Source organism: Ylistrum balloti, unplaced genomic scaffold (genome assembly GCF_031769215.1).
Source record: "Ylistrum balloti isolate Yb309-2 unplaced genomic scaffold, AGI_CSIRO_Ybal_v1 Utg370208, whole genome shotgun sequence".
NCBI classification, from domain to species: Eukaryota; Metazoa; Mollusca; class Bivalvia; order Pectinida; family Pectinidae; genus Ylistrum; species Ylistrum balloti.
In genome coordinates, this window is record NW_026782179.1 from 2,312,578 (window position 1) to 2,340,528 (window position 27,951).

General features: G+C 34.3%; 1 protein-coding gene across 1 annotated transcript; it reads right to left on the reverse strand.

The window, feature by feature from the left end:
• Positions 1-99: 99 nt before the first annotated feature.
• LOC132551597 (gamma-tubulin complex component 6-like) lies at positions 100-23,660 on the reverse strand. Its single transcript, XM_060215756.1, has 33 exons — positions 23,463-23,660; positions 22,661-22,836; positions 22,024-22,145; positions 21,123-21,214; positions 20,784-20,835; positions 20,443-20,499; positions 19,812-19,939; positions 19,405-19,453; positions 18,683-18,870; positions 17,882-18,092; positions 17,216-17,511; positions 16,826-16,892; positions 15,764-15,873; positions 15,303-15,394; positions 14,654-14,793; positions 12,958-13,100; positions 12,566-12,657; positions 12,174-12,262; positions 11,798-11,913; positions 11,219-11,387; positions 10,895-10,924; positions 10,320-10,501; positions 7,667-8,565; positions 7,264-7,350; positions 6,569-6,728; positions 4,951-5,092; positions 4,396-4,552; positions 4,091-4,128; positions 2,734-2,866; positions 2,079-2,133; positions 1,643-1,804; positions 1,237-1,436; positions 100-829 (listed from the first exon to the last, which is right to left on the reverse strand). Exons 1-33 carry the CDS (start codon positions 23,636-23,638, stop codon positions 738-740), a joined length of 4,902 nt encoding a protein of 1,633 aa, XP_060071739.1. The 5' UTR covers positions 23,639-23,660; the 3' UTR covers positions 100-737.
• Positions 23,661-27,951: the final 4,291 nt, after the last annotated feature.

A 27,951-nucleotide genomic window follows, 5' to 3' on the forward strand; every position in this document is an offset into this window, starting at 1 on the left:
TTCTGACCAGGCGAGCTAACAACTAAATGATTTCAATGCAAATAACCAAAAGATTTAGATTTTTCATTTAAAGAATCTTCTTTTTTCTGTTATGTTTTTACATAATTCAGTTATAAAATGTACATCATAATTCAACAAATGACACGTGGATGAAGCTATCACAGTTTTATAGTCCATTTCCTACATCCACATCTTTAACATTAAATTGCTGTATATATGATAATTGCTTATTCATCAGCTTCAGTTACAGTTTCCAGAAACAGTCGATGCGATAACAGGACAAGTTAAAGTTATCAAACCAGACACCTAGCTATATGATTGAAACGATACATTGTGGTGACTATTCCAAAAAGCATTTCTATTCACTATATCATTCCAATGAATTGCCCTTTACTTTGTGTTAGCATGATTGGTTATTCTTCACTCTGTTTGCTATATCTAGTGAACTAGGTCACAGAATTCTTTTATACGATGAATGTCTTTAATTCGCAGTGTCTTAATAAACAAGTTGCCCTTCAATCATATTGTTACCCTAGTCCTTAACTTCCAGTATGTCACTAAGATGAGCTGTAGTATCCCAATAATTTGTCCTTACTCCAGTGTGTCAGGATTTGTCCTTGACCTCTAATGTAACACAAATGTGAGTCAACAATTTGTCTGTGACTCAGCGTGTCACTAAGAGTTTTCCATTATCTAGTGGAGGATGTGTCCGTTCTCTAGTGGAGGATGTTTGATGTCTATCTTGCCTTGTAATAATCATTAAAGTTAAGACGTAACAAGAGTTCCTGTAAATGGGGTTGATATCCTCTTATGGCCAGCTTGTTCACAACTATAAAACAAAACAAAGAAATAAGAGAAAATTGATTTCATAACAAATTTTACTTAATTGGAAATAACATGGACTGTATAACAATCAAAGAGTTAAATATATGACTTCATATCGATAATGTGGAATGTCATTTTAGTCGGATCATAATACAGTATTCTGTTATGACATGACTGAATGGAAACTTCCATGAATGTTTGTTAAATAATGAACAAGGCAATTGATCAGTGAAGCATTTCTGCAGAATAATGTTAACAGAACTGTGTAAATCATATATGAACTGATAGGAACATATGTATCAATTAAGGACAAGCAGAACACTTCAAAGTGATGGTGATGCTTGATGGAATATTATTGTGATGAAATTAAAATCTATTACGGCTGACTCAATAAGAGGACAGTATACTCACTTTTGAACAGAAAGACGGAGTACTCCCTGAAGGCTTTATAAGATGCTACCATGTTCTGAAAATTAGAATGAGCAGGATGTCCTGTGTCCACATCATACCGCCATTCTGCATTAACCAACTGTAGTCTGAACTTGAGGATTAGAGAAAAGATGTCTTGTATAATTTTCATCACTGCTCCAGCCTTCTTGTTCAGTAAGCATCTGTCACATAAAAAAGAATTCCATGTCACCACTAATTATATCCAGAACTAAATATTGTCTCGAAATTAAGCACAAAGGGATCAAGGGGGTCTACATTTATACTAAGAAACATTCTCTTTCAAAGATGATGCTCCAAAAAGACAAACATTCAACTGCAATGTTTTTGAAATAGATCCAGTGGTGATGTATTGCCCAGGGATAGTTACCTGAAGATGGCTTTGTCCAGATAGTTGGAGTGGACCTTGTGTAGGTCATCAAGGTTATGAACATCATTACTGAGAGCTTCGGTAAACTCGCACCATGTTACATGTATCACTTGGTTTGCTATGTAACCCTGCATCACCTTTACAAAGTGCTGCATCTCCTGCCTGTAATAAAATTCCTCATTATTCTACCAAAAATCTGTTGTTGTTAGATAGATACACAGAATTAGGAGTAAATAAAAAGATCCTATGGTAGACACATCATCTGCAGATAAGTCCTTACTAGTCACTGCATTTCTAATTAATCTTTAAAATTTTTAAATCATGATGATCTTCTGATAATAAAATCATTTTTCATTTGATACTCTTATTTCTTGATAAGAGCAAAACATTTCCTGGTCTCAAAGAAACTTTACAATAAATCCAAGCAAATGTTTACCTGTAGAGCTGGAGCTGACGAAATTGAGAGGAGCCGCCTGCTTTGTGAACCAATGCTACAATGAAGAGATGTGAATTATTGCTTCAATTGATAGAAACATTTGAACACAAGATTACGATGTTGATAGCAGATACTGGTTATACACAAGTGTAGGAAACAACAACCTTTTTCTCTGGACAAGTGTTCTATGACTTTCCTAACTGAGATTTCATTTAATCTTCCACAACGTAGTTAGGTAACAAGACATGTCTGTGATGTCAAAAGGAAAACTGAACATCACTCAATAATTGATTTGGTGTCACATTATCAATCTCCACCCTAAAGGTAAGATTCCTAAATTGTTGAAACCTTCCAAAATCTCAGATAGAATATATCCCGAGTTTTACTTATATGGTTGATAGTTGTATACCTGTGAAATATACTATCTAATATCATTACAGATTTCATGGATGACTTACAACATGGACAAATACAGGACTTCTACATCATTACGAAAAGGACATTAAAGAATTTTTTTACAGCAGCTTTACATCAAACAGCAGTAAAAAGTCCAAGCAAAATAGTTAGTATATATAATTGTAAAGACACACTTCAACTGGAAATGAACTGTTCAAACTATTTTCAGCTGAAGTATTTATATGTTGAGAATGCTGACCATCACGTTTCAGTCTGTACCACACATCTTTTAGCACCCACACTGTACGCTTCAGCTGCAGCATGAAGGAAAAGACTTTACTGTACTTGCTGATGAGGGAATCTGTTATCACAATGTTCAGTGGCCAGGTCACCTGATAATAAACAAGCTTACAGTTAGTTTTGCAAACTGCAATCTGAAACCAAAAATCTATTCTCAGCACAGGTGACCTTTGTAGTTGACCTCTTGACCCTAAACACAATCCCACACTAGGTCTCCTTCTAAACTTATATTTGTTATCATCATGAAACCAGACAGAGAGATGGATGGACCAACGAACAGACACTGGAGTCCCTCCGGTTTCACTGTCAGGGGACCAACAAGGACATATAGTCATTCAGATCTCACCCCAAAAGACCCCCAGTCATGGGCATGACATCCAGCAAGATATTTAATAAGTTGTTTACAGGTAATAGTGAATATAGGACAATTCAGAACAAAATCGGCAATTAAAGTCTTATCAAAGAAATGATTTTAATCAGTTCTGAAGATATGTTCTAAAAATGCTGGAATCAGGGAATGTGACAGTCTGTTTCCATGGTAACCACGAAAACATTAAAACTGAAAACTGATCCATAGAAAAAGGCACTACTAGACCACTGTATAGAAAGATTGTTTTAGTTATCTTTAAAGATTTTGGAGATATGCACTAAATGCCTCTGTATGGATGAACAGACAGCCAGATGGAATGACACACAGAATCTGTTTTATACATGTAACAAGCACATTGTCTGTGGAATACCAGGGAACTGGGTGAATGAGAAGATCTACCACACAGCATTATAGGGTTCTTTGTACACATATCTTCACCTATTTACTTTTTCACTACCACACAGCATTATAGGGTTCTTTGTACACATATCTTCACCTATTTACTTTTTCAACCCACAAAAATATTACACAATCTACCTAAGATACCACACAGCATTATTTCTTTGTACACATATCTTTATTTACTTTCTCTCTATTTCAGAATTGAATATTAATAAAAACAAGCATTTTCTTACATTGATCATTAAAAATTATCATTAAAAATTCAACCATAGCTACCATCAGAATATGAGTACACACTTCTTTACAACTATATCATTCCAGAAAATGTTGAACTCTAACCCCTTTTTAAAATTCCATGATCTGTCTTAAGATACCTACCTCTGTTACATATTAAAATTTTGATGTGTAAGGGTAGCATTTTGGACGTTACATTGAGCTCTATATCAATATCAAGCATTGAAAATGACCCTCCCTTCCACAAAATTATGTCTTCAAATTTGACGACTGCCATTTCTAGGAATAAACTCCCTAGAAAACAACTTACCTTGTATCGTAGCTCTAAACAGTCCAAAGTGTCATGAGCTGAAACGAGGGAAAAAAACTGATATTCTTTGTTGATGATCATGTCACAAAGTAAAATATCCCAACTTCAAATATAGGTCTGTTAATGTAATACACTTTTATTTGAATTTAAAAAAATTCACTTGAAACCATGTAAATTGAATAATTAAAAAATATTCAGGATGGGACAACAAGCTTGATAGGCGGGTGATGAGGTAATTTCATCAGATGTTTCTGGGAATTACTGGGAATAATCATTTAAACTGGTCACAGATAAAGATAACATACCATTTTGCATCAAGACTTTCGGAACATATCGTAACGCAAAGCTGAGATTGTCTGCAAACGGATCATCAGCATGCATGGACGATTTCAGGGCCTTGTTGAGAGCATTGGTCAAAAACACAGGGTTCAGCATCTCTTGGGCCTTAGGACTGTTGGCAAGCTTCAAATAAAAAACAATAAGAAATTTTGAAAATACAGTGTTCAAAGGCCCCTAGGTCTATCTTAAAGATCTTTTTGGAAAATGAATACCTAAGTAAAGTAATGCTAGTGCTGAGTACATCATTTCACATTTACCAACTGTGACTAAGAATGCTGTTTTGTCAGGGATGCAAAAATTGTATTTATTTTCCCCCTCTGGTAGTTAACACTTTCACATCAATATAACACATATAGTTCCAGGTATGAGGTGAACAGTTATTAAGCATGACGGATATGAATGAAATCTACCAACCAGTGGTAAAATTATGATACGAGGTCTCCCTAGTACATATAGCACTGCAGAACACATATCATATGATAATCTATTGACAATTTACTGAAATGGGAAAAGTCCTTTACCTTTTCCAAAAGTATGTCACTGAGGATTTGTGCAAAGTCTCCATCGCCCATAAAGAGATAACATCTAAGAGCCTCAAAGTGGTTCTTTATCTCCAGGTCCACAGTAAAGTAGTTGATCACATTGTCATTCACCAGAGAGATCCTATAAAACAAGTAAAATCAACAATCCAGGAAGGTGGAATTATATAATATGGCTTCATGTACAGTCTGTGTTGAAATATCCATCACATGATAAGTTACCCATGTGGCAGGTATCACTATACTTTTTTCAAATATTGAGAATTTAAGAAATTGAACATATTCCTGACAATAGGAGAACATTTCAGCCATTTTGGATTTCTTTCACATCAGGAGTAGATATTTACTCTCTCTACCCTCTACTAGACAACAAAGATAATTAACACAACAATGAGTCTTCTTAGTCAAGCTGTGTTTCACACATTCTGGTCCATATTATATACTCATTTAAACATTGTCTATCATTAACACATTGTCTACAACCACTTGTCATTTACACATTTTCAACCATTCAAACGATGTCTACCATTCATGCATTGTCTCACATTTGGGCTGTCTACCATACATATATTGTCTACCTATATACAATGTCTACCAGTCATGCACTGTCTACCATTCATGCATTGTCTCACATTTGGACTGTCTACCATACATATATTGTCTACCTATATACAATGTCTACCAGTCATGCACTGTCTACCATTCATGCATTGTCTCACATTTGGACTGTCTACCATACATATATTGTCTACCTATATACAATGTCTACCATTCATGCACTGTCTACCATTCATGCATTGTCTCACATTCACACATTATCTCACATTGGAACTGTCTACCATTCACATGTCTGCAATTCACAAGTCATTCATAAATTGTCTACCAATCACACTTTGTCTACCTGGTCTTTCAACCACATGTCATTTACACATCTTCTATCTCTCAAACACTGTCTACCACTCATACATTGTCTCACATTTTACACTCTCTATCATTCATATATTGTCTATCATTTATACAATGTCTACCATTCATGCATTGTCTACCATTTATACAATGTCTACCATTCATGCATTGTCTACCATTTATACAATGTCTACCATTCATGCATTGTCTACCATTTAAACAATGTCTACCATTCATGCATTGTCTACCATTTAAACAATGTCTACCATTCATGCATTGTCTCACATTTTGGACTGTCTACCGTTCATGAAACGTCTACCATTTATACAATGTCTACCATTCATGCATTGTCTACCATTTAAACAATGTCTACCATTCATGCATTGTCTCACATTTTGGACTGTCTACCGTTCATGTAACGTCTACCATTTATACAATGTCTACCATTCATGCATTGTCTACCATTTAAACAATGTCTACCATTCATGTATTGTCTCACATTTTGGATTGTCTACCGTTCATGTAACGTCTACCATTTATGCAACGTCTACCATTTATGTATTGTCTACCATTCACATAATTTTATCTATGTACATGTTGTCTACCAAGAACAACATTTATCATATTATTGAAGGTATATTAGTCCTTTCATGATTTAATTACCTTCCTGGGCCTTGACTTTTAATAAACTTACTGAGCTAATAGAGGTCCTGTGACAGATCGCTCCAGAAGCTGAGGAAGTGGCATGTAGCGGTACAAATCTACATCATCAGTCTGACTGATTCCATAATCACCAAACCTGCCATAGGCAGATAGCTCCTTAGACGACAAAAGATCAACAACAGGCGTATTTGCTGTAAAAAAAAAAAAAATTTGATATTGAACTTAATGCCTGCACTCAAAACTCTCAAGTAACGGCTATCATAATAACAATACAATTTCTTAACACAATTCTTTATCTAACATCACTTATGAAGGTAAAAATTCTGAAAAAAACCTCAGATATTAAAAAATGCACAAGTTTATACCAAGGTGATAAATTTATGTCCTTGTATATCATGATATTTTCACCCAAAGTTATTTTCACCCTTGTACTCAGGTTCATTTCACCCTCTAAGGATTATCTTAAATTCACTCTCCCTCTTCATTGATGAAATGGGCCAAAACTAAACAGAGGTGAAAATTTTCTGCAACACAGTGCTTTAGAAATAAAAAAAATGTGATTACCTAGCCTTGGTAAGAATACAAATTACACCATTAGAAGGTTAGTTATACCGATATACACATTTCAAACAAAACAAATCACATCATATAGCTAGAATGAATAAACTGCTTGGACATTGTTATGATAAGATATAAATTATGAGAATAATTTGTTTACACACTTACTCAGGAACTCAAAGTTGTCCTCGTAGGTGAACATTTGTGTGGCAGGTGAGTCCAACCAAACAGGCTCTTTTCTGATATCATCAACTTCTGAAAGAAAAAAAATTTCTTCTTAAAAACAGATGACATCACCATGTAAAACATCTACCTCAGGTTGGCAAGCATTGAAGAAAGAATGTTATACATGGATTATCAATAAGGTATTAAAAAGGTTCAAAATGTTTCATTTATCAGTTCATTTTCATATTTCTTTCAGTCATGGAGAAAATAAATGGCATCAATCTCTATATGACAGGGCTCCCATATCACATTTCATCTATGTCCAATATATTTTTGATGACCTGATATCTGAGACTTGTTCTTTACCACATGTTTTGTCAGTAAGGCGAAAATGACTCATCATTACCTTGCTCTTTGACCTCATGTTTGGCTTTTTTTTCACCATACAACAGTTTCTGGACAGTTGAGTCTGACGAATGGCCGTGAATATTGAAAGATTTAAACTTCTGAAGTCTGTTTTCATCCTGATCAACCATTTCACTCTCCACTGAGGCTGACATCTGACCAATCTTGATACCAGGCCTACTGTACTCTATAGGTTTAGACTCAGTGGTTGACGACATGGTCTTACTCATGCGGATTCTGGGTTTTATCCCAAAGTCTTTACTAAATTTTGATTCAATAGATGAATGAAATTGTTCAGACTTTTTCAGTCTCGGTGCCTGAATCACAAATTCGTCTCCTGAAGTGGACATCTTTGAAACGTGACCAAAAGTGCTTGATTTTTTTATCAGCCACTCTGTTGACTCGGTCTCTTTAGTACCATGCATTTCCTCACTTTTCTTCATGCGAGGTAGCGCCCTTTCCTCTGTTGACTGTTTGTTAGCACTCATACCTGTTGCAGTCCTTCTGTGGGGCACCACTCCCTCCTGAGATTCTGTCTCTTTGGAGACATGCATTCCTTCTGCCAATTTTATGTGTAAGCACTCTGGATTTTCTACACTTTCCTTGTTCACATTGACGTTTTGTACCAGTTTGATCTGTAACTTGTGTCCATCATCTGGATCAGTTTCTGATGTAGCATGCTTATCTGGGAAGACATAAATACTTGATTTTGTTGGTGATTCTTCTGTCTGAGCTGTTGCATAAAATGTATCACTTAAGCGTTTGCCTGTCTTCAAGGTCGGAGTTGGAGGTCTTTGAAGTGTGGGTGTGGATGGTCGCCCAGCTGGACGGGATGGAGGAGTTGGAAGGGAACGAGGGGTCTTGGTCTTCTCTGGTGACAAATCCTCTCCTGTTTCTGATCTGTTGATTGGTAAAAGTGAAGTAAGGAAATGATGTTACAATTCAAAGTTGTAAGAAATGTTTCACTTTATCAAATTAAGTTTCATTTACAGAAGAACAGTATTTCATTTATGAAATTTTGTAATAACTTGTTCTGAACACTGAAGGGAAAACCAACCAATTAGTCATCTTTCTAAGTTGTAGATTCATTTAATCTGTGCAGTAACTCTGCTGACATATTCCAGACATCCAGACTAGTTTCAAAATGGCTTACAAATTGAAACTGACAAAGAGCTTTTTTTTTCTTTTTTTTTTTTAAATTCCACAAACAAAATAAAGAAAACAACCAATATATGAAATAAATCAACATCACTGCAAAAGTGTCAAAATTAAATACTCATAATATATATCTTATATATTTGTATGTATGTATTTTTGTGTGTGCTCAAAAACAGTAAATGTACTAAAATTTTCTTAATTTTGCATTGGTTCCATGTCAACTTAAAATTTTGAAATCACAAAAGTTGAAATAACATAAAGGTAACCCTCTTTACTCTGGTTAATTCATATGGGAAGTTTGAAGTTAAATTACTCTTCAAATGTTAACGAAAACAGACCAATGCACAAATGGAACCTGTGTGAATGATCACTGCTCAGGTAAATTAGAAGCCAAAACGATTGTTTTTCTTAAGAGCTACCAAATGTCTAGATATTTGAAACAAATATCAATCAAACAGAGCTACATATATTCTAACAAATAACCCTCTATCCAAAATGAAAAATTTAAGAAGGAAAATCAATATACAGTTGAGAGCAACCTGATATTACCACTAACATCTATCTAGTGCATTAGTTGTTCAATCACATTTGTATCTACAGACAGATGTAGTTCTTATTGTATCTACAGACAGATGTACAAATGGACACACCCCTCAATCTTGATATTGTACTTACTGTGGTAGTTCTTGTTGTATCCACAGACAGATGTATAAATGGACACACCCCTCTATCTAGATATTGTACTTATTGTGGTAGTTCTTACTGTATCTACAGACAGATGTATAAATGGACACACCCCTCTATCTTGTGTTTTACTTATTGTGGTAGTTCTTACTGTATCTACAGACAGATGTATAAATGGACACACCCCTCTATCTTGGTGTTGTACTTATTGTGGTGTTGTACTGTATTGTGTATAAAGTATTGTACTTATTGTGGTAGTTCTTGCTGTATCTACAGACAGTTGTACAAATGGACACACCCCTCTATCTTGGTGTTGTACTTATTGTGGTAGTTTTGCTGTATCTACAGACAGATGTACAAATGGTGTTGTACTTATTGTGGTAGTTCTTGCTGTATCTACAGACAGATGTATAAATGGACACACCCCTCTATCTTGTGTTTTACTTATTGTGGTAGTTCTTACTGTATCTACAGACAGATGTATAAATGGACACACCCCTCTATCTTGGTGTTGTACTCATTGTGGTAGTTCTTACTGTATCTACAGACAGATGTATAAATGGACACACCCCTCTATCTTGGTATTGTACTTATTGTGGTAGTTCTTACTGTATCTACAGACAGATGTATAAATGGACACACCCCTCTATCTTGATATTGTACTTATTGTGGTAGTTTTTACTGTATCTACAGACAGATGTACAAATGGACACACCCCTCTATCTTGATATTGTACTTATTGTGGTAGTTCTTACTGTATCTACAGACAGATGTATAAATGGACATACCCTCCAACTTTGCACTGTACTTACTGTGGTAGCTCTTGTTGAGCCCAGGCAGGCATACTGGAATCAACAGTTAAAGTAGTAGTCCTGGTAAGTCCTCGCTGTGCCCACCCTGGCAGAGGGGTGTCTTCCTCACCAGTCACAATGACCGGTCCATCTCTTCCTTTTTCAACTGCCCATGATGGAAGATTGGCTGTGTCAGCCAGCATCTGATCATATCAAGTTCACAAGTAAATTATCATTAGTAAATGATCTAACAATGGCATATACAATACGTCTTCAAATGTAACTGTTGTCAACCAATGACAGACGGACGGATGGACGGAGGGTCAAAGAAGTGACTATATGCTCTCCCTTCAGAGAGCAAAAAAATTGGAATATATTTCAGAGTACTTTATTTCACCTCAATTTAGAAAAATTTAGAAAGATGACGTCAGCTTTTACATCACATATTGTCAGCTATAAAATATCTTATACAATATCCATTAACAAGAAACAAGATGTCATTCGATGGCTTCTATTTTTATATCAAAGCTGAGAATTAAACATAACAAATTTATCTACATTTGTGGCATTACACAATGTAAATTTTAAATACTCACATTGTCAGGCTTCTGGGCAGTAACGGGTTCCTAAAACAGTAAGCCATTAGTTATGTCTAATAAATCACTCCTTACATTTCACTCGTGTGTTGTCATTGCTCAGTCAGACTTTATTTCTCAAAACATTTACATCTCATGTTAAAGTTCATTTACAATGGCAATGAGAAACTGAAACAATGTATAAAGTTTTAACTCATGTTTTTAAATAATCTGTGATGTGAGAAATCCATTGAAAGTAAGAATTATCATTAGTTACTTAATGTGGACACAAAATTGAGAATAGACTTTCAAAAAGATTTGTAGAAAAAAGTATCCAAAACATACTGTAACAATTGATGACTTGTCAAGTTCTGCCTGCCAGCGTACATCATCCTGTTGTAGAAAGTCACGCCTGGTCTCAGCTAATTGTGCCCGTTTGACATGCCATAATGCCCGCTGTTCTCTCAGAGTTGCCTCCTCACTCAGCTTGCTGTAGTATTCTATCAACTCTTCTCTGTAAACATTACAAAACTGCTGTGAATTGTGTGCCAGCCTATTGGACAAATCTTTTTATCACTTTCTTCTGCCATGAATCCTGGACCGGCTTACTTGGCAACTCTTTTTTTTCACCTTCATTTATCAGTTTCTTACAGATATTTCTTCCCAAAGAAAAATATGAAAAATTGAAAATCCTGTGGAGAAGTGAGGAAGGAAAACCCCTAGAGAGTGATCACAGGCCATTTTCTGATAATGTCAAGAAATAATGTGCTTGCTGACGAGGAGTGTGATGTTAAAATTCTAATTTTCAGTGACAGCTTTAGCCTAATCAAACAAAACAGTCAAACACAGTCTTTGTTTTCAAACAAAACCACAAACTGATTATGTACAAAAGTGTAAGAACAGAATTATAAATGATCCAGGTACCTTGCTTTCCTCTCCAGCTCTAGCTCTTGAATCGACATGGCTTCCTCTTGCTTTGTCACTCTAGCAATCATCATCTTGTCTTCCTGTTTGATTTGTTCTTTTTTGTCTGCTCGTCTCTGAAATCACACACATAGCATATAACATGAAAATTTAAAGGCACATTCTTCCTCACTGATTTCCCCCAAAAATAACTTTACAAGAAAAAGTGATAATTATACAGTTTTAAGTTTTCTCATGCACAATTTCTATCTTGCAACATATAGTACACAAAACAGTGTTGCAAAAATAGGTACTAATGAAATAAATTTCGTCAGGAGTGATCTGTACTGAGAACCAAAATTATGATTCATTGATGTAACAAACAGAATAAGCCTACCTGTAAGTCTGCTTCCATCTGATCCTTAAGAAACTGGAACTCTTTCCTTTTCTTTGTGTCTTGGATTACTTTGTTTTCTTGCATTCTAGCTGTAGAAATAAAATTTAACAAAATATTATCATAAATATATTCACAATCAAAGACATGATTTATTTAGAACATCACACTTTCCAGATATATATCAAACACTGTACAGTGTTTGGAACTGCTTTAAAATAAAGACAACTAAACTTTGGAACATGTTTTAAACCATTTGAACAAAATTAATATTCCTTTCCTTTACTTACAATAAACTGAATGAAGTTCCTACCAAGCACTAAAACTAAGGTACAGTTTCTTACAGATAAAAACAAATGAAATCTTTTTCTTACCATGACTTATCTTTAACTCACCTTGCAGTTTCTGTATCTCTTGTGTAGCCACCTCTTTTGCTTTCTGTAACAAATCTTTCTTTGCAGCCTCTTCTATCTCGAGCTTCTCTTGTCTGTAAACAATTTAATTGTTATTTTAGCAAACACAAACATCCAGCTGTGGAATTTGTTATATTGAGGCTATCAATAATTCTAGTATACAACCAACTAAACTTTTCTTTTGCACATTACTAAAGGACAAAAAATACAAGATATTGTAAATAGATACCAGGCATGCAATGATTTTACTACTAATAATTATTACAAGCCAGTGCTTTCAAATTACAGCCAAAATTACTGTACTATAATCAGATCTAGATTTGTGCTTCACAAGTGGACCTGATCATTCTTTTATCTTATCTGATATATTGTACCTTGAGATGGTCATTTGGCGTGCTATTTGCTTCATTTTGTTGACATAAAACTGACACTGGCCATCTAGACCGCCAAGCTCTTCCTCTGAGAATGTGACTGATATCCTTGGTATATCAATGTCAGCTATATTACACAGGAAATTCTGAAATACATTAAAACAAATTGTGTAAATGTGTTCATGGTGGGCTTAGATAGCCATAAAGATATAAGATTATGATTTTTTTTTCTATTTCTGATGTAAAAAAATTATACCCAATCTAGAAAATATTAAGAAAAAATGTAGAAATGGAGCTAAAAACAAAGTTTCATATCAAGATTATATCCAGCTGAATTCACTTCGAAGTTAAAGATGATTAATTCATTTTTAGAACTGAAATATAGCATTCATGTGCAACAACTAGAATTGAACCTCTATGGAAAAAATCATTGTCCTACGTCAAATCTTGATTAAGTTAACCTATTTAATGATGGATGTCCTGATCCACCATTCTACAACAAGGGTAGAAAAATAATGATACAAATTTAGTCCATATATAAGTTATATCTTACAACCATACAGTAACAACACACATGAATTTTTGTTAATTTTTGCAGAAATTTCATAATGGTGTCTGAAAAAATTTTGGTATTATCAATACTGCTTTAATATATCCTTGATAATCTATCATTGTTTTTGATCACATCTCAGTGTCTTAATATTGTCTTCATGTCTGTGCTTTTCCACTGATTTAATGAGGGCTCTACGAGAAATATATACAAAATCAACCAAATGGAGCATTGTAGAAATGTTCACCCAACTACTGCACTGTAGTAATGTTCAACCAACTACTGCACTGTAGTAATGTTCACCCAACTACTGTAGCAATGTTCACCCAATACCGCAATGTTCACCCAACTACTGCACTGTAGCAATGTTCACCCAACTACTGCACTGTAGCAATGTTCACCCAACTACTGCACTGTAGCAATGTTCACCCAACTACTGCACTGTAGTAATGTTCACCCAACTACTGCACTGTAGCAATGTTCACCCAACTACTGCACTGCAGTAATGTTCACCCAACTACTGCACTGTAGAAATGTTCACCCAACTACTGCACTGTAGTAATGTTCACCCAACTACTGCACTGTAGAAATGTTCACCCAACTACTGCACTGTAGTAATGTTCACCCAACTACTGCACTGTAGTAATGTTCACCCAACTGGCACATTGTAGAAATGTTCACCCAACTACTGCACTGTAGTAATGTTCACCCAACTACTGCACTGTAGCAATGTTCACCCAACTACTGCACTGTAGTAATGTTCACCCAACTACTGCACTGTAGTAATGTTCACCCAACTACTGCACTGCATAAATGTTCACCCAACTGGTGCATTGTTGAAATGTTTACCCAAATGGTGCACTGTATAAATGTTCACCTAACTGGTGCATTGTAGAAATGTTTACACAAATGGTGCACTGTAGAAATGTTCACCCAATCATGTTCACCCAACTACTGCACTATATCATACTACATCAACTACTGCACTGTATAAATGTTCACCCAACTACTGCACTGTAGTAATGTTCACCCAACTACTGCACTGTATAAATGTTCACCCAACTGGCACATTGTAGTAATGTTCACCCAACTATTGCACTGCATAAATGTTCACCTAACTGGGATGTCTCTTCTACAAAAGAAGTTTACCTGGGGACAGCAAGCCTTTAGCAGATTGATGGATTTTCCACAGATGAAGATGTCGGAGGCAAGGTCTGCTAGAAACAGAGGGACACTATCTGCAGCTTCATTGGTCATCAGCTTGTAACCACTATTCCAGTAGTTCTTGTCTGTAAATGTACATGTAACATAAACTGTAGCAGCCTCTTCCATAGGTGAGAAGACACAATTTTGCATTTTTGACTTCTACACATGTTCAACTTCAAGAAACACTTTTCCTTTAAACAATGTTTCAGAAGAAATTTAAACCAGATTTTCTGCATTCCCCCTGATAAAGGTACTAACAGATATCAAAGAAATAAATGCTTTCTTTACAACTGACATAAGCATAAAATACTTACCAAATGAACAAATGAATCTTTCAAACATTACAAAACAATAGTTACATTCCTTGTCGCATCACTTATCAATCTAATGACTGGACAACAGACTAAAATCCAGCTAAACTGCTATAAACCTTCTTGTTTCCATGTCAATTAAAATTTTAATCTATTTTTTATCAACCCAAGATTTTTTTTCTATGAAAAGTGACAACGAAATATAGGAAGTACATAGTGTTGAGTTTTAAGCACGAAATTCAGAAAAGTTTAACTGTTTCTGCAGGAGGCAGGCTACAAACCTCTGAATTGTAAGTAATCTGCATGGGTTTCTATCATAAACTCTCCATAGATGTCCTGACAAATTCCATGAAACACCCAGTCCTGTACAAACCTGTTCAAAGAACAGAATGTGATTATAAAACAGTCGATACCATCATCTCATTTTATCTATCACCAAAGAGAATTACCAACAACATATTAAAATCACTCATGAATATATTAAAACAGTATCAGTGACACTAGCATTACCTACCTTATTAAATATTCTATTTTTACTGAAACAACACAGTGATTTTACTGTTACAAACCATATAAAACTGATATCAACAGTATCTGATTACATCATATTTGTTTAGTAGCTACCTTGTCTGTGATAATACTTCTCACTTATGTGAAGCCCTGAACAATTACATAAGACGAGAGTTTAAAAATAAATATCTGAAGCCGTGAATAGAATATATAGTAAGATGAGGCAACTTACACAGTGTACGGTCCACAGGATGACTGCAGTATGGACATCATCATGGGGTAGTTGTCAGTACAGGTACACTCTAGACACTTCCGATACACATAGCTCAGCAGATGAACACCCTACAACAGACAGGTTTTTTTTTCATATATACTCAAGTAACAAAACTGGATTTTAATTGTACACACAACTCAGCAGATGAACATTCTACAGCACATACGGTGTCCTTAAAAACTCATGTAACAGAACCTGATTTTAATAGTACACACAACTTAGCAGATGAACATCCTACAACACATACGGTGTCCTGAAAACCTCATCTAACAGAACCTGATTTTAATAGTACACACAACTCCATAGAGTTACACCGTCTAACATACACATGCATTATCAACCTAATTGTGCTGACAGAAAGTTAAACTTTGTCCACAAAACCACAAAGAGTGCTCTAGTATCATCTTTTGGGGACATCTGACTACATCTGATTTTGCAAATCTTGCTCAACAGTAAAAAGGGTTTTATAACTTTTTTTAACACAAAATCTATATGGCCACAAAATTCTCTGGCTTGCTTGCATTTTCTACAACACTTAATATTTTGGCAGAAATAAAAATAAATGAAATAAAATGATGCAGTAATAAAAAAAAAGATTCCAGCTCATGCCTTGTAATATAAAACTTTAGGAATCTGGTTGAATAGGGGACAGCTACTGATTGAGTGTGTAAGAAATTTGAAATTACTAGCCAAAAGTATGAACTTTGACAATTTTATGCTATATGCTAACAATGTTGGCAAGTGTACATAGGTAATGGGAATACTGATTTGAAATTAAAACAGAAAATGTTAAACTTCCTCAGATGAGTGATGGGAATTTAAACAAGTACAGTATTGACGGTTGCTTGCAAAAGAAGTGCAAAAATTACCACTAGAAAACTGTTACTCCTAAAAATATAGGAGGAATTGGCATCATAGAAATTACAAAGTCTGCTTAACCTCATAACTGCTTGAACCAGAAAGAAGAAGGATCAGAGAATTCAAGAGTTAGTTTTTTTAATTGCTGTAATATTTACTCACTGTTGGGAAACTTTCTTCATCCTGAAGGTCTTCCATTGTTGTACATTTACATAAATCAGCAAGAAAACTGTAAAAGCCGAGCACGAAAATTATTTGTCAAATTTACTGAGAATTGTTTTAGAAACAACAAACATACGAAAAAAAAGTGATTTACGGAGGAACTGTTTTCTGACACTGATAGACATTACAAATGATGATATGCAACAGTTCCACAAAAATTTGAAATAGAGCTTAAATATTCCACCATGGAGTTGAGGAAAAATTATATCATGTCTGGATATTTTATATGAAACATGAAATGTATAAGGTTACTAGCTGATTCTTATTCCCATCATTTGAAGCCATAAAAACTACAACTATAAAAGATTTATAACACATTGATTACTGTACCTTATTTGTTTGAAGATTTTCTGGCAGATGAACTTGAGTCGTAATAATGAGATGTTTGGAGGGATAGACAGTATCACTCCTCTGTAGTGCTGTAGATACTTCCTGATAGCTCCACAAAAAGCTTGATACACAAGACCTTTGCTGTAGAAGGAGTCGATGAATGGAGGCAAGGAGAACTGTACCAGAAGGTTGTAATATGTACCACACAACAAGAAATCATGTGAGACTCGATGAAGACATTCTGGTGTCATTCCACTGAGGTAAATCCCTTCCGCCATCTCAAATGATTGAGTTTCCTGATCAATAACACAAACATTCTGTCAATATGGACTAACAGCCTTACAAATATCAAATATCACTACCCATCATTGGTTGTGGAAAAAATAAAACAATAACAAATTTGGAAGAATTATGTACTAGTCCAGGAATCAGGTATATAAATTAAAATCCATGAAAAAAATTGTTTTCCATCTCAAGTAAATTCCCATCAAGTAATATAAAAACAACCTCAGAAATAAATGAAGACATTTTAAATTACATTCACTCAATAATATGCATAACTCAGTGTATAAGTATTACTGTTAAAAGTCATTGATATGTCTATTTTGTTTCTATACTGGACAGGTGTTACTTGTGTTGCAGAGTAAACAAACTAGGTCCACCTACAGGAATGAGCTGGTAGGTGGCCGAGGGCACTCCTATCATCATATTGATAATGTCTCTGACAACATCTCTCTGGTTCATTAGACGTAGTGTAGGTGGCGACACTGATGGACACAGGATTGACAGTTCCTTCAGCTTCATGCTGTACCACATGTCTAGGCCAGTCGGACCTGCTTCTGATAGGTAGGGGCGATCTGGTCTAGTTCCAGGCTCACTGAACACAAGTTATATCTATGTAACTTCACTTCTAGTTTGTTGACATTATCTCAATTACAAAGAGAAAATTAATGCTACCACAGAGGAACAGTAAAAATTGAATCTGTTCATTCTTACCAATCATTTTCGCAAGTCTCCAAATGTATGCTGATCTAAGAGTGTGAGGTGTTGAATATAATTTTTGAGTCTCTAACTTGTCAATACAGCTATTCAGAAAAAAGCTACCAGCAAGACTAATGAAGAAAAATCACCCATTGATTCTAACAGTCCCTGATATTACTACAGCAGTAGAACATAAAATATCAACCACAACTCATAAATTGTCAATGAAATATTACTCATCTCAAACCAGATCCATTAATTTAGTGTAACCTGCCTAAATCATAACTAGTTTAATGTAGAAAGTTGCAGAATCCTGCAGAAATGGACAGAAAAAAAATAATACCGATTATCCAAAAACTTGATATCAACTTTAGTTGGGAGTTCAGAGAGAAGCTCCGATATAAACATCTTATGGTTTTCGATTTGTTCCAACTAAAATACAAAGTTAGTGCCCTTTCTCTTTATACAAAACGAGATAGTACATACCAGCCTCGGGTTTCCCATTTAAAGTGCTTGCTTGGAGTGAATTCAAGTGCTTCCTCCCAAATGGAGCAACCAACAGCAGAGTCGGAGTCACTGATGTAACTGAGTGACTTGGATCCTTCTAGCTGTTGCAGTTGAGTACTGCCTGTCATATCCAAACTATGTACAGCACTGTCATCTTCTGCTGATGTCTAAAAAACAACATCATGAACAATGTGTTTACACATAGGAAATATAGGTAAGGTTTTAAGACAATATCCGCTGATGAATTTTTTTCAGATTGGAGTTTGCTTGCCTTGATATGCTAGGGACATAAACAGGTTGTCTGTTCTACAAGGCACTGAACAGATGACCATACAAATCTAAATCCAAAGTCACAACTTCTAACAGATGATTGGGTATTCACTTTGATTATAATCAGTTGTATCAGAGATAAGAAAATTGAAGCAAACAAAGTATTAGACAAAACAGTGGGACAACAACTGCTGTTATCACCATGATGACCACAATGATATCACTAATTTAACATCATGTTGGTTTTACACAGAGAGTCTGGGGCTATAACTCTGGTTAAGTATTTCTTCAGTGCAATCCTTTTAGTGTGCATAAAGTGTGTGTTGTACAATTGTTTAAAACATGTATGACTTGATTTCTTCCAGAAAAAGTTGTTTGTAAATAGACTACATAAATATAACTGATCAATGTGTGTAACAATGTGTTCATACCTGGCTTCTGTTGCTGTACTGAACTTTGGGTATACGAACATCAAACAATCTGAAAAACAAATCAAGCCATACGTACAGGTTTCATAGACATCAACGCTCAAATTAGTTTAATTCACCTTATTCCTATATCTTGAATTCAAATCCATAGTCTACATTGTCTAAGCACTAATTTTTTTACACTGCCTTAACATTAACATTATTGTGTTGTGTCAAAATATCAATTACAGATACGAATCAATAAAGGAAATTTCACAGAACAATCATAAGTTCATTGGATCGATATTAATATTTTGTTGTCTCCTTATGAATAATAAAGGAGGTTGAAAAAATATTGCAATTGTGGCTAATTTAATGTGATCTTCACTAGATGAATCTGTCACATTTTAACTTATTTATCTGGTTCTTACCCACTGTCTTCAGAATCTGCCAAATTGGGAAGCTGTAATCTGTCCTGAAGGGACACCACTTGGCTCTGCACCAGTCCTCCGAACAGTGTACCACTACACTGTCTCTCATAGCTGTCACCCAAATAACCCTGAAAGACAACAACCATAACTTCACCAGTTCCTTGTACTTAAAATCATAGTGGCTGGCATAGCCATCTCCCAGCTAAAAATTGTCTTGCTTTTTCGTTAAAAACTACATCATTAATTTTCCTACAGCAATCACGATTTCCATCTCTTGTCACATTTGTCTTCTTAATTATCTAATCATGCTTAGAAATCTCCTTTTTTACTTTGCATTTTCTTTATCAGAGAATACTTTTAGTAAGATTTCTATTAATAGTGCCAGAATTTATTTTTTTTTATTCCAATGATTCCGTAATATGATCAAACTCTTTAATACTCATGGTCAGCCAATCAAGCAAAAGAGCAGGTCTTCCTAGCTGACTAGTGCATTGTGACTAGTGCTCTTCTGGAATATATACTCTCCGTTTAGGAGAGAACTTATCCTTCAGATTTCCAGGGATAAAAGTAATGGTTGCAAAGCGATTGATTGGTATTCCAAGGCTACATCATGACCATGTTTCCCAATTACCTTGATGTTGAAAAGGCCTTGTCCAGACAGACTCTCTCCTGGAGCTAAACGGAAGATCTGCCAATACAAAATGACAGACTTTATAACTCCAATTAGCAAAACAGTGAAATTAATGAAGATTTTTCTTATCACTTTAGATTTAATCTTTATGATTAATTCTCAGGATAAATTCTACAGGTACTTCTTAAAATCCTGCTCCTAATATATAATCCTTATCCTCGACTAATCAATAATATAATTTTGATGAGAGTAAATTCTACTCTTATTACTCAACATATCTTGTAATTAAACTTGTACTCATTCATTAAACTGTGATTGATAAATCAGACACCCATGTTTACCTCAAGACTTTTGTCTTCTTGAAACTGCAATGGTTCAGCTTCAAACAGCACACTGAAAAAACCCACTCAAATTTAGATGTACATATCAAAAATAATTACAGAGAAAATATAAATAAAATATACATCATAACTAAACATTGTCAGTTTCTGCTGTCAGCAATATTTCACCACTAGGCAACAAGACCGGGTATAGCACTGTATTTTACGAGTGTGGCCACTGGATGAATATTTTTGTGATTTTGTGAGCAGGTAAATGCTCAAAAGTGTGTGTAGAATTTGTGGCCAGTTAAATGATATATAAGACCTACAGTAACATCCAGTATAACAAACATATCTTACCTCGGGAAGTGTGTATAGAACTTGTGGTCTGGTCGGTAGACACAGGTATCTCCATACAGCATAGGTCCTGAAGGCAACACTCCAACCTCCTCCTGCAGCACAACAGTCAAGGCATAAACTAGTTAGACTGTTTTTTGAGATCTAAAGTTTTAATTAGATTACCTGGTTCATTGTTGATCATAACATCTACTTCTTTTAATTTGTTAAATACTGCAGGATAAATGAGCATTACAAAAAAAAAATCATTATAGCCACGTCTTCTAGATTTATGTTGTGTAACGTCTGCTTTTTTTCCAAAGTCCAAAAGTTTGAAGCAAAAGATTTGTTTTCACAGAAATCATGTCAAAAACCATGGTCTTCTCTGAAAATTAAGTTTAATTTAATGTTCACGGTATTGGTTTTTCATAATATTATTTCATCATCGAAGATAGCACGAAAAAGGTACCGCTCAAATATATAACTTTTATACACAATAACCCTTAAGTTTGTATAAGGAAAGAGATTTATGTACTTTTATATTGTTTTACAAAAAAACTAGTAAAATATTTATCTCTTAACCATCAAGGTTTTGGCATACTACAGCTATGTAGATAGAATGAATTAACTAAGAATTTGATACTGACAATCAAAATTATAAACTGTTTTAAATACACTCACTATAGGTATACTAGCAGTTATGCTACAATAATACTTCAACTGTAAGTAAGTACCAGTATCTAAAAATAGTTACATCATATTGTACTTTTCCATAACAAAGACAATATCATCATGGAATCTGCAGTATGACTCACCGTACCACAAAGTTATTAACAACAGGATGCATGTCTGAAATATTATCTTCTCATCTTTTCTTTTTTGTACTGGCAAAAACAAAATTCAAGAGTCAATTCTTGGAACTTACCTTATCTATAGACTTGGGGAGATGTTGTGTCTCGTATCCCATGACAGCTCTGGACTCTTGTTGACCCGTGTCAGCCAACAGAACCAGGAATTTGAGGATGGAGCGCATATCAGATTCATTCTCTGAGTTAGAACAGACATGAGATTGTACATAAATTTGTATCACTTCAGTGTTCATGTTACATCAAATCTGAATGTATCCATCAGTGGTTAAAAACAATTCTAACAATTCCAACTTTGTAACTATATCAACAAACAATCACTCCTTTGTAACTATATCAACTAACAATCACTCCTTTGTAACTATATCAACTAACAATCACTCCTTTGTAACTATATCAACTAACAATCACTCCTTTGAAACTATATCAACTAACAATCACTCCTTTGTAACTATATCAAGGAACAATCACTCCTTTTAACTATATCAACTAACAATCACTCCTTTGTAACTATATCAAGGAACAATCACTCCTTTGTAACTATATCAACTAACAATCACTCCTTTGTAACTATATCAACAACAATCACTCCTTGAGCTTGTTACAAATGGATATGAAGACGATATAGAAAATATAGGTCTCAAAGAGACAAAATTATTATACTTATTTTACTAGGAAATGCCAACAGAATATTACCTTTTATGTGTTCGTCAACATTCACATTACTAATGTCAACCAAATTTTCAAGCAGTTCCTCTAGTCGGTTTGCATCGTCATAATGTCGCCTACACCTCAGGTCAAAGGCATAGCTAAGAATATGAACACGCTCGTCTTCCAAATGAGTATTTTGTACAGAAATCTGTCGTTGCCATCTATAAAAGACCACCAATATTCATATTTATTACATTTTCTTATGCGAGTAGATCCTTTACTTTGAATCTAAACATGGCAGCTAGTTCATGGTACTTCTATTTTTTACTGTAATCCTAACAATAATACAGTCACATTTATGTACAATTGATTTTTTCTTTTGATCTTCATGATCACTACTCTGGAGCAAATTTTCACTCTTTATTAACAATGTGTTCTCTCCAGGTTATTCTTTCAACCCAATCCAACTTCTGCAGATAAGTATTTCATCCTCCAACATTTTCAAAGCAATTTTCCCCATCACCAATAAGAAATGAGAAATGAGTTTTCATAGAGATGATAAATTTACTGCCATTACCATGTAGCATTTACTAATTGTTTAAGCCTTTATTACATGAAGTAGTATAAATACCAGATACACATACTATTTCCTTTTTCAACAGATCGTCTGAAATGTTTCTATTTACATAATATTTTTAGAGGTTAACATTTTCTGTTTTGTCATCACATAAAAATATTTTGTCAAAATAGTCAACACCACTTTTGGATGTAAATACTTTTTTCAGAATAATGTTAAATGGAATGAGGAAACCAACCTTTGGTTTGATTTCAACACTGTCTTAAATACCTTATTGGTCCTACAAGATAGGCAAATATTGTTTCATATGCTTTTTTCTTGAGTCGCTTCTGTATCTCAGACTTGGACAGAGTAGGTTGCTTAAGGAAAGCCCTCCTTGGACCATTTGTATGTAATACACAAAGTTGTTTTATCAAGGCAGTTACACTGTCTTCTAAGGTAGACATCTCATCTGATCACATTTTCTTCATGAAAGTTCATCGATCTCAGAGAGCAAAATCTTTTCTATAACTGGAAAAAAAAAGAAAAAAATCAATACACTATTATGACTAAATATTTTACTTCATTCTAAGAATTATAAGTGCCAATATGTAAAATATCCAAAGACATACAACTGCATCCCTCTTATAAGGTGCTTCTCCTAAAGAAAACACTTTGAGAGGATTCAATTTGCTCTGAGCAAATACCATATGTTCCATAAAATCTTGTACAGAAACATGCAATTACTTGATCGCTGCTGTCAGAAAGTTCAATGAAGCTGATCATTAGGCAAATCTGTTGCTTATCAAGATTTGTCTCTTTTTATCTAGTGATTGTATAATGTACATAGGATTACAAAGTGGAATCTCATGATCTCATGAGTACTTATCTTAGACAGGGTTTACACTGGGTATCTCATAAATGGGATACTGTTCTGATTAGAATTTATATGAGTTCCTTTTATATATTTAGAATAGAAGTCTTGAAAATAACTTAGGTCAAAGCTCTGCATATTCATGGCCTAACCAGAAAATCTGTTAGTGTTAGACTCATGACATAAATCTTCAGTGGTTTAAAAATGACCATGAGGTCAATTCTGGTAGCTGAATCAAGAATGTCTCAACTAATTAACTAGATCTCTTCAAAACAACAGTTGCAGCTCTCTACTACATTTGCCTGATGTCAGATCTCAAACTTCATGTTAAGAACAAAATCTTCAACTGATAACTCTAGTGTCACGTAACAACTTACAGTAATGATTGTACACAAAATACACTTACTGGAGTACTCAAACCCCCAAGTTCTGATGCTTTATTTAACTTATCCCACCCCTCCTTCCAGAGATAAACTAAAGTCCTTTATATGCTTAATGGTCATGAATTAGGGTAATAGTTACTGCTTTGGGTATTCAATTTTACACTGAAATAAGGGATAATTTGAAAAATACACATATCAAGTTCTTTTAAACAATTTAAACTAAAAATGGTAACATGTTTTAGACATGGCCAAATACTATTGTAACATTGTACATAAAAAGTAAATACTTCAGTTGTCTGCCTTTTTTTGAACATCATATACTTTCTCACTACCATTGTTTATGTGAAATAATGGAAACAATATACACATTCCTCTTTTGAGTGCCCTGACCAGAAATTGAACACAGAATTTGGTATGATATTCAATTGGCTTTACCAAATATGCCAAAGAAGCATGCTGAGTGACAAAAACTGTATAAGCCAAACCAACCAACTCCTTTTACATTATAATCCCTATGCTTTGCCTAAATCTCAATCTAAGCCCCAATATATCACAACGCATGGGATTTGGTTGGGCACTAATTTTTAATGAACAGGGTTAATATATATAACTGTCCAGTGCCTAACCAGGGATCAAACCTGAACCAAAGAAGCATGCTTTGTTGACTGAGTGACAGAGACCATAGTTAACACTATGTACAATACACACCGACCTGTTAACTAAATGACAGAGACTATCATTAACATTATGCACAATCCACACCGATTCGTCTGTGAATCAACACAGATATGTCAGCTGAGTGACACAGACCATATTTAACACTATTTACAAACCACACAAATAGTACTCAAGTAAAATCATGATCACCCATGACATTTGCACTAAATGCTACAACTGGCTGGCCATACATTGTAGTCAATGGAGAACAAAGTCTGTGAAATAAAGTGACATAATAAGCACCAAGCTGGGAAGTTAGTGTCTGTGACCTGGTATATGTATTGTGTACAACGTATTAAGATATCTGATAAAGTAACGACAATCACAACAATGTAACAATAATCACAAGAATACAAATGACAGCATGATTAACAATGATGATTGTAAAACATTGTATGTATGATAAGCTTTCTTACAGTTACAAATCAGAATAATGTGACGAAATGTCATAAAAAATGTTCGGAGTTTGAAAATGAACAGCTGATAAAGCTGTCATGAAAAGAAATTTCGCGAACAACTGATTCAAAAGCACATTTCCCCAATGAAACATACAATAATGAAGTCAGTAAAATTTCATGTGAATTGATAACACCGTACATTATCGAATAACAAGTATGTTTCACCATACCATAACAAGCACACACAAATCATCCCGCGGTTGGTAAACAGGAAGTATTAAAATAGTTTCTAAATTTCGACTGAAAATTATATACCGGGTTTCCGGAATTATTTATGTCTTTAATCCCGGTTGAAAATACATTTCAAATAACAGCAATGATAAAAAACATAGTGTCATCAAAAACATTATGTAAATTAAAATGTAGTCATCAATATATTTTACAATGTTGAAATACACCAGTCTACTCAAATGGGCAAAAGGATCCTACGCTCAGAACAGATACTTTGCTATTTATGATCTGATTTTGTATTTAATATGATATAATTCAATTATAAAACCAACTTAGTTCCTTCTAACATTTTTTCTTTTTTTGACAACAGAAAAAAAAAAATCATTGAAAATAAGATCTTTAATTAGTAACCTTGCTTTTGGTGATACAATTGTAAAAGTGCCATTTTTGATATTGTACATCTTGAGTAAATGCCCTTTATTTAGTAATAAGGTGCTGTTGTCTAAGCAATAAAAATCAGTGAGTGTAGCTGATATCTTGCCACAAGGGAATGTGCAGTGCATAGAATTATGGTGACATTGACCATGGGTTAAAGGTCAAAGGTGAAATAAATATCAAATTTTCACGGCAGCCAGATCTCAGTTCATAAAAAATATATCTTTTGAAGAATTAAAATTCTTATATATTTTTATTATTATAATTCTAAGCAAGTTTGAAATATTTCAAATGATAATTTAACAAATTATACCCAAAAATCCATTTTTCCTATATAACCTATAATAAATTTATAATAATAAAATAAAGTAATAAATAATACAATAATAATAACATATTGATGAAAAAAAAAAATGATAATAAAATAACCCAATGGAAAATGTGAAACCCTTGGTCCATGAAATTCACAATTTTTGTAAACCACCTTATGATGCTTCCATCCATGAAGAGCTTTTGATTCTTCTATATCTGGTTGTTGAGAAGAAGGCTTTTGACACTTTTGGCTCCGCCCCTCAGGCCCCCATTTGGTGGGGACCATATAATTCACTATTTTGTTCCATCTTTGGCCAAGGAAGGTTTCTACAAAATTTCCTTGAAATTGGTTCAGGAGTTTTTGAGGAGAAGTCTAAAATGTTAAATTGTTCATGGACACATGACAGCGGATAAAGGTGATCGCAATGGGTCACCATGAGACTGTGTCTGGTGACCTTAAAAAGACAAGGCAGTAATTGACATGATATGAGTCCTGTTGTTCCTGACAGTCTGTATCAAACTAACAAGAATGTTAAGGAAGACTTTAACTGAGTAAATGTCAAGGTCAAAAGAAGAGGTCAGTGACAATTTTTTTTTTTTTTTTTTGATTTTTGATTGAAAATTTTTGCATTAGGATATTGCAAATCAAAGTTGATCAATAAGGAATCAATATATCAAAGGTAAAGGTCACAATGTCATTTTTTTAAAGCGGTCAATATTTTCTGATATTATGAAGCAAAGTTGATCAGAATCAAATGAGAGATTATGTTACTAAAGTCACTAGGTCAATAATTAAGGTGAAATGGTTTCTTTCTAATGAGTTGATATTCAAACTGTAATAAAAATATGTAATAAAATTGATCACAATGTTTTGTTGAGTAATGCATTTGACTAAAGGATACAAGGTTATTAGTAGAAAGATTCAGGAAAATTGTAATATTTCTTATGGGTCATGTTAGTCTTGTAAAAATGGTGGAGTTTTCATCAGTGTTTGATAACCATTGTTTTATACCCTTATTACAAGAGCACTATTTCCTACTCATGTTTGGTTACCTTTGTTTTATAGCCTTGTTATGACAGCACGGTTTTCTACTCATGTTTGGTTACCATTGTTTTATAACCTTGTTACAAGGGCACGATATTCTACTCATGTTTGGTTACCATTGTTACAATAACAAAGTCTTCTACTCATGTTTGGTTACCATTGTTACAATAACACAGTCTTCTACTCATGTTTGGTTACCATTGTTACAATAACATAGTCTTCTACTCATGTTTGGTTACCATTGTTACAATAACACAGTCTTCTACTCATGTTTGGTTACCATTGTTACAATAACACAGTCTTCTACTCATGTTTGGTTACCATTGTTACAATAACACAGTCTTCTACTCATGTTTGGTTACCATTGTTACAATAACACAGTCTT